This window comes from Pinus tabuliformis, chromosome 2_2, assembly GCF_031772625.1.
Source record: "Pinus tabuliformis cultivar Carrire ecotype Pingquan chromosome 2_2, CPIR1, whole genome shotgun sequence".
In the NCBI taxonomy this organism is placed as follows: domain Eukaryota; kingdom Viridiplantae; phylum Streptophyta; class Pinopsida; order Pinales; family Pinaceae; genus Pinus; species Pinus tabuliformis.
Genome location: NC_142300.1, coordinates 821,723,153 through 821,739,392, shown reverse-complemented (window position 1 = coordinate 821,739,392; position 16,240 = coordinate 821,723,153). Strand labels below are relative to the sequence as shown.

General features: G+C 39.3%; 1 protein-coding gene across 1 annotated transcript in view; it reads right to left on the bottom strand.

Annotated features, from left to right (window-relative positions):
- Window positions 1-10,609, bottom strand: part of CCS (copper chaperone for SOD1) — a 149,138-nt gene extending 138,529 nt beyond the window's left edge. Inside the window, exons 1-2 of the mRNA XM_089405349.1 lie at window positions 10,286-10,609; window positions 656-685 (exon numbers count right to left, since the gene is read on the bottom strand). Coding sequence (XP_089261475.1) covers window positions 656-685; window positions 10,286-10,537 — 282 coding nt within the window. The 5' untranslated portion in view covers window positions 10,538-10,609. The remainder of the gene's footprint in view (window positions 1-655; window positions 686-10,285) is intronic.
- Window positions 10,610-16,240: the final 5,631 nt, after the last annotated feature.

Sequence of the window (16,240 nt, the reverse complement as noted above, 5' to 3'; positions counted from 1 at the left end):
AAGAAGATAAAAGGGGAAGAAGTCTCCTTGGAATAGAAAATCATCTCTGTGATCCATATCTATTCAAGAAGGTTGAAATTTTTGACTAGTACCCTGAGCATGAGCTGAATTCAGTTCTGTGATTAGTTTCTTGGAGAAAAGTCCAAAGTCTGTGACATATTACCTCTGCAAAAGGGTCCAAACTTGTGAGTGCCATTTGTGACAGAAGACTGAACCTGTAACAGAGAACCGAACCTGTGGATGAGTGTGACAGAGGTCCAAACCTGTGGTTGATAATTGTGACAGAGGGCAGAATAATTCTGAGATACATCTTCTATGATTTGAGGCCTGACTTTAACACTTGGTGAAGCTGGTTAGTTTTTCCATAACTTGACTTTGGTATCTCTTGATGGATTGGTTCTCTAAGGGAAAAAGATTGCTGGGTTTTCCCTCTGTGGGTTTTGCCCTGGCCACTGGCCTAAGCTCTGGTGTCTCTTGTCTATTTGATATTTACTTTCTTTATGTTTTTGAAGGTATTAATGTTTGATGACATAGCTGAAAAAAAGTAAATACTAAAAGAAAAGATACATATCAATCACAAGTAATTATCACGATCAGAAATTCTAGTTTCCACTCAAATTTCAACACTTTGCAGGGGAAAATGACACAAGCTTACCACAAGGTCTGGTAAAATTTCACCATTACTCTGCAAATCATGCAAAAATCAAACGATTAGATATTTTCCAACATAATAGAATTGAAATAACATTGCTGAATTTTCAGTTCATGAGCAACCTTATGTTACAGACAGAAAAAATACAGGCAATCTTTATCTCAACTTGAATAGTAACAACATTCTAGTTTCCATTTAATCAATAATTGAAAGATATTAAAGTCAGATAAGATCTCATTAAAATAGTCTCAATGTCTTGCCACAGCATCAATTATTAATTTATATGATGCCCCATTATGATTTGCCATCAGCAAACACAATAGCAAGCTTCTGTATCATACTCGATTGATTCCTTTTACATTCTTTTTCATCAGGTTTAACTTTTTAGTCGACATTTGTGGAGACCATTGCTATGATAGCATAGTAGACAGGAAATTACACTTGGGTAAAGTTCATTAGGTGTTTTTCCACTGCAATAAGCATCCCATATTTTTCATTTATTCCTGCTAGTTATAAACTTTTCTGGCTAATTCTAGGTTTCCATGGTAGATAGGAAATTACACTTGAATAAAGTTCAGTAGGTGTTTTTACAGCGCAATAAATATACTATATCTTTGATTTGTTTTTTTTATTTATACAAAACCAAGAAAGCAAGAAAATTTAAATATTGCGTACTGAAAACCAACAACTAGAGCCCCTAAACATCACACACTTACAACAAGCAAATGCTAAATGGTGCATTATCCAGCAAATGGTTTGGTAACTTGGCAGGTTAATAAAATCTAGGGATCTAAGTGTAAACTAAGTACTTGTTAGTCTCAAAAAATTTACATAATAGGTAGGGCCTGTTACCCCTCATGTCAGCAAGGGTACAGATGGTTTCTTTTCCAGCATATTTCACCACCATTGTAAACCCAAGGTCAAGTGTCAAAAGCTTTATAAAAACCATGCAAGGCTATTAGGTATCCTGGACTTGTTTGGTGACTGGTCAAACCATGGCGGATCCTTTTGATCCGAATTTAAGAAGGGAACGAAATGAAATACAGAATTAAAATCAAACACAGAGATATTGTGAGAATGAAGTTAATTTAATAAATAGAAATGTTCAAACTTGAAATTGTTTACATGTAGAGTGAAAGAAAACTAGCTCGAATGGTGTTAGTTTATCTCTAATAAGAGATATAACAGCTATGCGCCTTCCTAAACTCTGTTAAAATGAGGCTCAGAGGCCTTTTTATCATGAAGAAACAAGGAAAAACCTAAACATCCAAAACCCTAACCCTAGGAGATGAAGCGCCAAAGGCTTATGAGCCCCGATGAGGTAAGTTGGAACGTCAACTTCTCGAGGTCGTCACTTTGGCATACGATTTCCATTTGGCACACATGATAGGCCATTAGAAAGGTCTATCTAAGGAGAACAACTTTCGACTACAAACGTCAGTCAAAGACTCATGTTTTGTCCATTTCCCCAAAAAAAATCGTTTATGGCCTCAAAACAGCTCTCGAGGTTCAAGACCTAAAAACTGCCAAAATAGGAAATTATGCTGAAAAATAGGAAACTGATAGGAATTTGTGTTGTGACTCGTGAGCCAAGTGGAATAGGTGGGTGGCCACCAATATCTACCTGGATCAGTCCTCCCCCCTTAGGAAGAAATGGTCCCCATTGCGTTGAGCACTTCTATGAGATGGGGAAACTCTGCTGAACTCGGTCCCTGGTGAGCCACTTGCCTTGGTGCAGGAGTTGGTCTGCTTTGGCAGCCCAATACAACTGGATCTTTTGTTGGAGAGTGTTCTTAATCTATATGTCCATGATCCGATCAATTGTGGCCTATTCAATGCAATTTGGGTTGAGCTCTATTGGTGTTAGTTGCTCGGCAATATCTAATGTGTCCAACAATGATGGAAAGTATGGCCGAAGGCAATCCACATTGAATACTGGGTCCAATCCAAGGAATGGGGGGATACTTAGCTAGAAATCGTTGTCACCCAAAACCTTGGTGATGGTGTAAGGTTTGTATCAGAGTGGTTGAAGCTTTTGATGGGTTCCAGCAAGGTGTTCCTTCTACAAATACAACCAAACTTTATCGTCCACTTGAAACTTATGTGGCACTCAGTGTTGATCATGACGTTGTTTGTACTTAGTATTGGCCTTGTGCTAGATATCATGAAATTGTTGGTAGATGTGTTGAATTCATTCAATAAATTTGGTGGCTTTCTCGACTTCAAATTGAATACGTGCAGATTCTACTTGGGTAGTTGCAAGGGGTAATGCAAGATCAAGGGGACACAATGGTTGAAATCCCAGGCCCACCTGAAAGGAGCTATGACCAATTGAGCTATGAAGAACTCTGTTGTAGCTCTTTTGGACATAAGGGAGACTCTCATCCCATCTTCGTGGATGCTTGGATTTGTACATCCACAATATGTGCACGATCATCCTATTGACGACCTTTGTCTGGCCATCAGTCTAAGGGTGGAAGGCAGTCGACTTGGTCGGCTTAGTGTCCAACAATGACCAGATGCTTGACCAAAATGCACTTAGGAATCTGTTATCCCAATATGAAATGATGGTTTGCAGGATCCCAAAATGTACCACACTCATTCGAAGAAGAGCTTGGCAGTGGCTTCTTCTGTGATACTCTTCTTGTAGGCAACCAGAATGGCCATCTTAGAAAATCTATCAATGACCACAAATACATAATCATTACCATGCTTTTTAGGAGGAAGGTCAAACATATAGTCCATCAAGATGGATTCCCAATGTCGATTAGGAGTAGGGAGAGGGATGTTTAGGCCTTGCTTTGTAATGGTTGGTTTGGCGATGATGCAGGCAGTGCAGGATCTGATATACAGTGTACTTGCCAACATCTTATCAGAGTTTTGCCCAATAAAAATACTTCTACAGTATTGCCACAATCTTTTCCACACCAAAGTGTATTGCAACCCGACTATAATGCACCTCCCAAATCAACTTGGCACACTCGTTTGAGGGAACATAAAGGTGTCCCAAGAAGCACAACGGTCCATCCTGAAGGTGGAAGTCTGGAACTAGGCTACCAGTCATCCACATCTTGCAGGTGGCATCAAATTCTGAGTCATTGTTGTATAGTTATGGCCATCTAGAGGTCTCGTGCCCACAAGAATTGAGAATTGTGTTCAATGCCACAATCAGGGGCCGACTGAGGCAATAAACGACGTGATTGGTGCTACCTTTCTTGTATTTAATGTTCAATGGAATTGTTTCAAATATGTGGACCATTTCTAATGGAAATCTTTCTGCAACTTCCCTTATGTTTGCATACATTGAAGAGGTTGGTGATTCGTATGAATGATCGTCTCTTTCCCCAGAATATAAGGTTTTCATTGCCGACAAGCCTGCACGATAGAATACATTTCCTTATCATAGGTGGGGTATCTTCGGACAATATCAAAGAGTGTATCACTATGATAGGCCATTGGATGCCTTTATTGAGTGAGGACTGCACCAATAGCATAGTCGGAGGCATATGCATCAATCTCTAATGGTTGTTGCAGGTCTGGCAAAAATGAGGACTGGTACAAAGCAAAGGCGGTGTTTCAGTTCAATGAATGCCTTTTGTTGTGACTCAGACCAGAAAAGATTTTCTTTTGCTCTACCCTTGATAACTTGACTTAAGGGCCACGTGATATGAGAGAACCCCGACACGAATCTTTGATAGAAATTAGCAAGGCCCAAGAAGTTGCAAAGCTTTGTTAGAGTCATTGTTGTCGGCCAATCTCGAATGACTTTGATCTTAGCTGGATCAACATCCTTGCTCATCAATTATGCAACCCATATATTTGGCCTGGTCCATGCCAAAGGAGCATTTCTCCAAGATAACACATAGCCTCTGTTGCCCCAGAGTATGAAGGACCTGTCGAATATATTGCAAGTGCTCTACCTAACTCTTGTTGAAGATTAGGATATCATCCAGATATACAACCACGAACAAGTTTGTGAAAGGCCGCAAGATGTCATCCATCAGCCTCATAAAAGTTGCAGGGGCATTCGTCAAGCTAAAGGGCATGACCAACCACTCAAAGAGACCCTCCTTGGACTAAAAGGTGGTCTTCCATACATCCGTGGGTTCTATTGAACCTTGGTAATAGCCAGACTTCAAATAAATCTTGCTAAAGTACTTGGCCCCTTGAGCTGGTCAAGAAGGTCATCAATCCATGGAATCGCGTATTTGTTCCTGACTGCGATTTTGTTCAGAGCCCGATAATCAATGCAGAGTCTCCAAGTCCCATCCTTCTTTTGTATGAGTACGATTGGGCTCCCACGAGGTGAGGAACTTAATCAGATGTGCTCTTTTTGTAGCATCTCCTGAATCTGCCACTTTATTTCCTCATTTTCCAGAAGATAGCGACGGTAGATTGGCCCATTAGGTAAAGGTGCAACGGGGGTTAGATCGTTCAAATGCTTGACTTGACGTGCAATGGTACCCCCGAGGGTGAGGAGAAGATGTCCCTATACCCTTCCATGACCTTATCCATTTTCTTCTATTGCGTAGAGGAGCCCTTTCTGGAGGCCATGGATGTGGCACGATCTTCCCCTTACTTTGAGAACGAATTAGGAAGAAAACAAATTTCTCAGTTTGGGAGATAATCTTATTGCATTGCTTAGCAGAGCAGAGATCAAAGAAATGACAGTAACCAAGGCTACCTCCAATATCCGATATAGTTCTTTGCCGATAGTGATAATAATAGTAGGAGGTTTGGACTCATACACAACATGACACTTCCACAAGTATGGTTGGCCTAATAAAACATCACAAACTTCAAGGGGAGTAACATCACACTACCTCATCCGTGAAAGGCTTGATGTTGTAGGGCAGGCGACATTGTTGACTGACGTAGAGATCTTGCCCTTGTTGGAGCCACCCCATGGTGTATGGCTGTAGGTGTGGTGTTGTCAGCAGGCCCAACCGCTCAAACCAAGCACCAAGAGGGATATCCCTCTTGGTTTTAAAGCCCTAAAATAATAATTTTAAGCATTTATAAGCTAAGTACGCCACAAACCAACTTAAAAGATAGCTCTCATAATAATAAAACATAAAAATTAGCCTTTTTCTAGCCCACAAGTGTGACTGAAAGGGCCTCCAAGGGTGACATCATCATCCAAAAGTGAAGATATCTATCAAAAAGGTGCAAAAGATGCCACATGAGTGCTTCTCACTCAAAACAATTTCCTCATCAACTAGTTGTCCAATGGTCAAACAAAACCCTCCACATCAAGATATCTCCACGAACATAATGACATCATAAGGCTAGGAGGCAACATCATCATCAAGAAAGGCGCACCATCCCTTTCAAAGGGATCTCAAGACATCATTGTCCATAAATTGGTCTAGAAACAAGGTAACGTACAACAAAAGGTGCAAGGCCAACCTAGGGGCATCCTATGGTCACTAGGGCACATCATTTTGCTTGGCAGTGTCCTAACTTATTTGGGTAGTGATACAAGCCTGAGAGGGAGAGGAGAGGGTCATCATTAGTGCTGAAACAATCCCAAGGTCAACACCCTACTCTGAGTGGTCAACATCCTAGTTACAATGCCCTAAAGTACTATCAAGTGGGTTGGACATCCTCTCTATAGTGTTGGAAAAGGCATCAATCAATCTCCCAAGGGATAGTTGTGGTGCATGGGAGTTAACACCTGAACATACCCTCAAATCAAGTAAGATCGTCATAATAGGTAAAGAAATCATACAAGCATCACAATAGACCATATTCAATGTAAAAGGCAAAAGAGTACTTCACTAAGTATCATCTTCAAATGTCTTTCTATCTTAGGGTTTGTAAACAAGTTACCATGCTTAGGTATTGGAGGGTTATCCAAAGGCCCTATTAGGTGCTTCCAACCTCAAGGGGAGGAACAATTCCTAGGCCAGCCTATCAATCAACGGGTGTAAGTGAAACATGGTATGATAGGGGTTTACTTCATGAAGGATGCCACAATATGTGTACCAGCTATGCAATATTGTCATTCTTGAGCAATATAATGTGCAGAGGGAGCAATAGTCAGACCTCAGTTCCCCTTTTCCTTGGCCTATTTTTACCACCCTTCTTGAGCACCTTTTTCTTTAATGATTTCTTTTATTGCATGGCTTGGGTTGTAAGCTTGATTTATACATTTATTACCCTTTAAGATGAAGCAGTTTATCATCCATCAAGGTTGAGATATCAAAGTTCCTTTTCATTTTGGTTTGCTCATAAATTAGCAAGGAACTAGGTAAGAACTAATGAGGGGGGTAGAGCTTAAGCTAGGATTTGGTCCACGTACTTCTTTTATCCCAGCCAATATTTTGCATTTCATCTTTATGGCTCATGTTTTTTATCTTTTCTTTCATCTACATCGACCTCTGAGGACAAAATTTCTGGGACCCTACTCGAAAATGAGAAAATCGAGGAGCCAATGCTAGTGATAGATAGCAATCAACCCAAAGACTAGGACATGAAACCAGGGAAAGATCAAAAGCTGTTGATATACGAAACATCAATCAGTGCCTTCTATTTGTTCCCCTCCTACAGAGTGGAAAAAAAGGCCTCAAAGAAGGTCACACTAGACTAGGATCAGAAGATAACCACTGAGGTGAAGCATGGGAACAAGAATTGAAATTGAAGCGGTCAATCATCCAATTCAAGCTATGATTCATACTAATATGCTCTTAAACATTAAATGAAAGCACTTCATGACAAGCATGATCAATATACCTTATAATGTATGACCCACCTTCATCTGATAAGTAGGCTAGATGTCACAAAGCACTGACCAGAGCATAAGTGGAGGGCCTTTGAGGCTGGGTATCTGTAGATCACATAGGGCAGCTGGTTGGCAAACTGAACCGAATAGGAGAAAAATTTTCTCCTGGGGATTACCCACTTGGGTGGGTAACAGGTACCTAGCTCTTTTTTGTAGAATCTACACCTCTAGGATATACTAGGAAGTGTTGTTTATGACATTACATGGATATGGCTAAAGGCAAGTAGATACTGTCTCTTCGTATTTTTGTTTAAAAAAATTTCAAGCAGACTGTTCATGTATTCTTTCTGCGAAGCTCGAGCTGTGCCGCAGTTTTTACTTATATATAAAAATATCCCAGTTATGTTAAAAATAATTTACCAAATCAAAATTAAAGTCACTCAGTATCAGCCTTCTGAAGTCACAACTAATGTTACAGAATGACAAAATGTATGCAAGTAAGAACACATTCAGCGCCACTTATGAGAATGATGCAGGTGGAACTCAGAGATAGAGAAATGGCAATGCTACAATAAACTAACAGATAAAATGACTTCCCCTTCCAAGTGCACAAGTGTTTTTTGTGTTATCGTAATAATTATCCAGGATATATTATTCGTCTACAGGGGGTCATAATTTACCAGATAAAATTTAAAGTCACTCAGAATCAGCCTTCCCAAGTTCTAACTAATGTTACATACTGACAAAATGGGCATGAATAAGAACACATATAGCACCAAACTTGTGAAAATGAATGCAAGTTAAACTCAGAAATAAAGAAATGCTATAATAAACTAACAGACAAAATGGCTTCCACTGCAGTTTTAACTTTTGTCTATATTGAGTTTATGCAAATCTTTGTTATCGATAAAAAGCTTTAGAAAGCTAGTTGCAAATAAATGCATATTGCATTCAAAGTCCAATAGAATCAACTGAACTGAGTAAGATAGCCATATCAACTTACAACAAGGAGATGCGACAATATCTGGCTTGCAGAAAACTTTGCAAATAAATGCATATGCATTCAAAAGTCCGATGACATCAGCTGAATTGAGTAAGCAAGCCATATCAACTTACAACAAGGAGATGACAGAATATCTGACTCGTAGAACACAACCAACTGATCAAGACTATCCCTAATTGTCCGCATCTTTAATTTGGAAACCAGATGTAAAACAGCAGCCTTTACTACAGTTGAAGAATCTCTCACCAGAAAACACTGAGATTCACTAGTGTTAAAACATGCACATAGAATATGCATCTGAAATGCAAAGACATTCACAAGAAGTTATTGGCCTTGCCAAGTACTGGACAAAGCTGTAATTGGTAATTTCATTGTTGGAATGAAAGACAAGACATGTTTCATGTCTTATTGCCCTAAAAGTAACTTGGCATTGCTTATTCCCACGCCCTTTCGAAGTTAATATATATTTAATGCTTGGCACTACTTGGAATAATTCCAAGTTCCAACAGGATTCAGTACCCAGTCACTTTGCACTACGAAGTACAATTACAACAGTATGCAAAGTATATGCGAACATAGATGAATGTAGGTGGCCAGGCATAAGAATCCAACAGTAGTTTAGCCTGGATAATCATTACTGTCCCAGAGGGTGTGTAGTGAATTCTCCATTTCAGTGTAAAACCACAACCTCATGTTCCACACCCAAAAAGATTACCACCTCTAGATTAGATATAATTGCTTAATATCAACCTAGATTCATAGCTCATATTACTACCTCTACCTGTAATATAGCTTTTTCATATCAACCTAGATTCACTGAACAGACAAACTATATCGCTTAATATTGCTCAACTGTTATAAGGCAATAAATTTTCATTAGCGAATACACTTACAACTACCAGAGTCCTCCAAGCTCGAGTCAACACTGAAGTCTGACGCTACTTTGTGAGGAAACAAATTAGAGTCATTTGCGATGCCGAGTATGATTTGGACTGACAAGTCAAACGCAAGACAATTGACTCAGTGGGTATAACTTGTTCGTTTGTCTATAAAGACAGACATACCAAAAAAAAGCAATCACTCATTTTTCCTGTTTCCTAGTCATATTTCACATCATACAGCTAGCAGACCAGTTAACCTGTCCAGAATCTATGTGAATTGAAATTAGTTTTTAATATAAAGTAGAAATTTGAATTATAAAAACATTGCATGGTTTTGTTGATTGGGTCGAGTTTAACTGCGAATGATATTTCAGTTGTTATCCTTCCCACCAGGATTGAAATCCCTCTTATGAAGTGATGTTCAAATCCTTCTTATAACATGTTTGACCTCATCCAATTGTTGAGCTAATGGCTGTTGATTGAGGTGATTGTTTAGCTAATTGTTGATTGAGGCCGGTGAGGTATTAATAATCTTGCCATGACAAAGTTTCATATCAATAGATAGTTATTTTAATTTACTATTATTTTTACTTGCCCGAATCAGCTCTCGCATTTTTCACATGTCCAAGTCCACTCTTAGTCTCTGGCCCGTGAAAGCCCGGTAACTTTATTACACTGAGGTAAGCTAAAACAGATGTACTTAGAACTGTATAACATCTAAATTATTAAATGAAGATGATGTCTCCCTTGTCTTTAATCACAGGAAAGCTATTAGCGCAAACCCCAATTTTCGATGAATATGCTATGACACATTTTGTTGAATCATGGTCTCAACCGCTTCTCTGATTTGCCTACCAAGAATGGATTTACTAATTGTACACAATTCAGTCGGTATATTTCAATAGGAAAATATTTACTCTACCCAAATCGATGGTGAATAATTAGAATCCCGGCGAATCAATCTGACCAAAACTCCAAAATTGATATTCATCATCCATGAAATAGAAAGGGCGTTCCGCAGTCACCTGGGGATTTTGGATGGATGTCTGAAGATTGGCTGCCTGTGCTTGTGGGGTTGCCATGCTCGCACAGAATGCAGTCTGTAACAATCTAGATGATTTTAATAATTTGGGCTTTTTAGAATCCTTATTTGCAATCCAGCCAAGCCCACACCTCTGATGAGAATTCGAAGAAGACGAGGAGGTGGAATAGGTGGCCGCCGCTACTGCTGCAGCCGGTAATATACTGGATAAACCCAGAGCCTTCAAGAAGGCCATCACACACTACTACTGATATAAAAACACAATGTCAGGCGTGGGGGTCAAACAGGACTCATATTAATTTTGGGGATAATTAAAGGGGAGTTCGATAGCGATTTAGAGATGCCTTGCGTACGTTGGAACCTTCTCTTCTCTAAGTCAATTTTATTCGTTAGCTCAACATTCTGATAAGCCCATGCCCGCACCACAACATCAATGATGGGTTTTTTTATGGTTTTTTTTTTAAGTACTTACACTCTTTAATTTGATTCGTTTAATATTCACGGGTTGGTCTAGATCCATCTTAATTTTGGATCTATTAAGAAATGAGAAGGTTCCAGTTTTTCGAGGTGCAAATCTTTTTTTGGGAAAAAGTTGAGGAAAAGATTGCACCTTGAGATATTTGATCCCTCTCTATGCTTGATATATCCAGAGTTAAAATGGATCTACGTTGGTTATACAATACTATATAATATGTATATTTGTATTTATGTGTCTATTTCTTATTCTCTCTCTATTTCGCCCTCAAACATACATATTCTCTCTCTATATCTATATATATCTCTCTCCCTCCCTCTTTCTCTCTTTCCCTTCTCTCTTTCTCTTCCCTACTACTCTCCTCTCTCGCTCTCTCTCCATTCCTCCCTTGTCACTCCCTCTCTCTACCCCTCCTACTCCAACTCTCTCTCCTCCTCTCTCTTGGGTCCTCTCTCTCTTCCTTCCTCTCTCTCCCTTTCTCTCCCACCTCCCTCTATCTCTCCCCTCCATTTCTCTCTCTCTCTCTCTCCATCTCTATCACTATCTCCTCCCTCTCTCCTCTCTCGCCCTTCCATCTTTGTGTCTCCCCCCCTCTCTCTTTCTCTATAACTATCTCGTCCCTCTCTCCTCTCTCCCCCTTCCATCTTTGTGTCTCCCTCTCTCTCTCTCTCCCCCCATCTATGTCACTATCTCCCCCCTCTCTCCCTTCCATCTTTGTGTCTCCCCCTCTCTCTCTCCAATTTTGTCACTATCTCCCTCCCTCTCTCCACCTTTCTCTCCCCTTCTTCTTTGTGTCTCCCTCTCTCTCTTCTCATTTTCTCCCTATCTCTCTCCTCTCCTCTCTCCCTCACTCTCTCTCCATTTTCCCTTGTCACTTCCCCCCTCTCTCTCACCCCCCATTTCCCCCCTCTCTTAAATTTGATCCCCTTTTATTGTGTTTAAGAAAGTATCTAAATTAAAAAAACTTGGTTGTGAAATATTGAACCTATATTTGGGATTAGTCACTTTGTTTGCTCTCATTGCTTAGATTCTTAGTTAAGATCGATCTATACTGGTTCTTGATAATATTATTTATATTATATAAATTTAACGTCTTTATATATAAAAGTATTCTAATTTTTAACTTTATTGAAACATTAATTTAATTTCTATGGGAATATTTTTAGTAGTAATGAGATAACAAGGTTTACATATATCTCAAAAGTAATTATAATCTTTTTCCTTTTAGATTCAATTAAAATAAAATATTTTTATTGTGAAATAAATTATGGTTTTCGGGCATTTGTTATTGATAATCCATGGTATTGTAGCAAAACCTATTTACATATTAATAATATCTGTGGTTAAGAATATTGTCATAACGTTATAAAGTATTTTGCTTGTGAAATAAGTTATGAGTTTTAGGCATGTAGTATTTATAACCCATGGTATTAGCCCATGGTATTGTAACAAAGCTTATTCACAAGTTCATAATAACAATGGCAAAGTAGGAGTCAATATCTATGGTTAAGAATCTTGTCATATTGTTCTATAGTCTTTTGATTACGAAATATGTTAGTTTTTTTGGGCATGTGGTATTGATAACCCATGGTATTGTTTCACGGTAGTTTACCATGAAGCAAGAAGTTGAGGGTTGCCTTCTTTTCCTTAATGTCCTCATTTCAAGGAAAGCTGATGGATCTTTCTCCCATCAGGTGTATCGAAAAAAGACTCATACTGAGCAGTATCTTCATGCGAGTTCCCATCATTTTCCTGCTCAGAAGATAGGTGTTCTCAGCACGTTAGCCACTTGTGCTCTAAGGATTTCTGATGAAGACCACCTTTCTAAAGAAAAGTCCCATCTCCTTAATGTCTTTGTCCAGAATGGTTATAGTAGGCAGTAGGGTGTTAAAGCTTTCCTCAAAGCAAGTAAGGGTCCTAAGGTTAAGACTCACACAATTGATCGTTGTTTAGGAGTTCACCTCCCCTTCATCCAAGGGACGACAGACAAGATTGCGAGAATCCTGAAGAAGCATAATGTTCCCTCAACCTTTAGACCCCTCAACACCATTAGAAGCTCCCTAAAATATGTTAAAGACCAGGTGAACCCTATGGATTTGAAAAGTGTTTATATCATCCCATGTTCGTGTGGGACCTCATACATTGGCGAAACGGGTCGATCTATTAACCAGAGGATTAAGGAACACGTTGTCTATATCAAGCATGGGAGGACCAAATCTTTGGCTTTGGCGGAACACGCAGAGAAGACCAAGCATCATATATGCATTGAGGAGGCTAAGGTCATCATAAAGATTTCTCATTTTCATCACCACAAGTTTAGGGAAGCCATTGAAATTGAGAGGTATTCTAATAATATTAATAGGGATGACAGCTGGATAAATAGTAGTTGTTGGATTCCCGCCCTCTCTTATTAGTTTTTCTCCATCTTTGTCTGAGCTTTTTGTCCCTTTTCTTATTTGTTTTATGTTCTATTCCATTTTTATTCTTCCTTTTATTTATTTTTCATTAGAGAGGATTACCCTCTCTTTTTATTTATTTTATTAATTTTTATTAGTAATATTATTTATTTATTCATTATCAATATTTATTTTATTATTATTATTATTTAAGAGAAAAATACACTCTCCTTTTGTATTTTTTTACTAATTTTTATTAGTATTATTATTTATTTATTCACTTTTAGTATTTATTTATTTTATTTTATTTTTATTTTTTTAAGAATACCCTCTCTATTAAATTAACTTTTTAATTTCTATTAATATTATTATTTATTTATTCACTATGAGTGTGTATATATTTTATTTATTTATTTATCTATTTATCTTATTTTTATTTATTTTTATTCCTTCATCCCTAATTAATAATTTATAATCCTTGTTATTTTTCCAAGTTATATACATAAATAAATAAATAATAATGATAAGTTTATAGATAAGTGAATGAATAAATAATTAATTAATTAAACAATTTAAATATTTCCCTCCCCTAGTCAAATATAGCCGTTTAGATAAATTATTGAAATTAATTAATAAAAATATAAAAATAAATAAGTAAACAATATAATTTTCCCTCTCTAACCAAATATGACCGTTAGGATGGCCTATCGTCTTATTTAACCTTCTTCTGAAATCTATCTCGTCATCTTGTCCTGAAGATGAACCACATTGGTTGGTTCGAAACGCGTCGACCAAATATTTTCAAAGTGCTTTTTTCCGAAAATCTACTTAAATTACCATGTAACTAGTCTGGCATATTGGCTCATCAACTGAAGGAGAAAGTCACGAAGACCCGACAGTCACTCGGAGGTATGCATGCAAAGATTTACATGTTCGCCTACATCCTAGATGCAGTCTGTGCCTGACAGGAGTTCCCGGGCTTGGAGTGGGCATGGTCACCAGTGGAGACTGTTGTGAACACATATTTCAAGTTGTTGTCCAAATGTAGCTTCAAAGGAGTAATCACACGGCTGTCTGATCATTTTGTCGTCCTTGTGTACAAGATGATATTCGAACAGGATCCACCCTACATGTCAAAGGAAGCAATGGAGGCATTGATAGGCATTGCAGATTGGTATGCCTCATCGTCCAACACTTTCATCTGAATGTTTAGTGTGGAGAAGCCTCTGCATGTTCTGCCAAAGTTTGCCTTGGACGTACTTGTCATGCAAGAAGTAGCCTATCACATCTCAACAATATTAACAGCTAGACTGCAGCGGAAGAAGAAGGCATGTTAGCCCACTCTTCCATTGCGGATTGGGTTATATGAGATCCAGAGTATCAAGCAAGCAGATGTCTAAGCAGAACTAATGAAGAAGTACCCATTCGACCTCCGAAGTTACAATCCATATGACCCATATTGCATTGTGAAGGATCACTTCACGAGAGTTCAGTTCAACTGGATCTACGGGGCATTTCATTGGGCTGATGAGGACCCATGGAGATATTACTACAGTTTCTCCAGACCCAATGAATTGGTCCGATTCGATGTGGAGTGGTTGGCGAAGTAGCATGAAGAAACATCACAGAGAGCACCAACAGTAGCAATAGTGGCAGCAGAGCCAAGCATACCAGTGTGCAACAAAGGGAAGATGAAGATTTTCGATCGCATGGAGGAGGAGAAAAGCTACAAGTTTCGAGCAGATCCACTTGTAGAGAAAGCAGCTATGGCTATAGAGGAAAAGAGGCAGCAGCGCGACAAGCGAATCACACGAAGGCAGAAGGATAAGAAGAGAATGGAAGAAGCATAGAAGGAGTTGCATGAGATGAGAGAGCAACTCCGAAAGGAACAAGAGCTGCGCAAACAGGAGAGGGAAGTGCAGCAGCAACATATACAGCAGGGGGTGCATCATGTGCAAATAGACGAAGCAGCACCCATACAAGTAGTTGATTCATCTGAACAACTAACATCAAGCGAACAGGGTGAACCATCACAGGGGCAAGACTTTGCTCATGAGATAGAACATGCACTTCAATAGTTGGATGCAGACATGGAGCAGCAGGAGTTGGAACAGGACACCGACCTCATGCCTCACCACAAAGAGGTCGACTCACCCACTTCAATGCATCCAGAAGAAGAGAGTCTCGAATGACCAAGGAGACACTGAGATCCTTGGTGATCAGCCGGAAGAAGAGATGCACAACATCTCGTTTGATGAATCCCAACATAGATTTGTGCAGTCTTACAGAGTGTCAACTCCAGAGGATCAAACATCTCTTGCGCAAGTTGAAGAATGAGTGATCGTGACTGATGTGCGCAAGCATCTAGCTGCTTTGGTCGATGCAACCAGAGTTTATGCCGAAGCCACTAGCTCAAGTGTTCATTTTCTTATAGCTGAGAATGAGCGAATGGCGAAGGAGCTACAGACGGCCAAGCAAGGAGGAGACTTGGTGACAATGTCCGCCCGAGCTGAATTGAAGAAGGCAATACTAGATGAAGTATTGTCCCTTAACACAGTTATGCGAGCATTGTACTCCAAGTTGGGTACTGTGCACAAGGCGATCGTCCATCTCAACAGATGCTAGCAGCGATGTGCTAAGAGAGCACGCATCTTGACAAACATACATGATGTTGTTGATGACATGCAAACATGGACGATGAAGTACAAGGGATCCCCACTTCACTTGCTAAAGATGATGAGGCCAAATGCGGTCGAGATGAAAGCATGTATCCAAAGTCAGATCTGGAACTATGAGGACCTCCCGCAACTCATCACTACCATACAGGCTTCCCATGCACGAGTATTCAAGAGCATGGATGTTGTGGTGCACACACATGCGATCCCATCACTTGGGACTCTCACCCAGGCGAAGACCAAGAAGCAGGTCCGACTAGAGCTTGACTCGTACTTTGATGATTTGATGTGTATCGCCACTAGCCCAGACTTGCCTATCAGTGCAGACATCATGCACAAGTATGCTGTTGTCCGGCCACATTGAAGACAATGATGTGCATGCTTTCAGACGA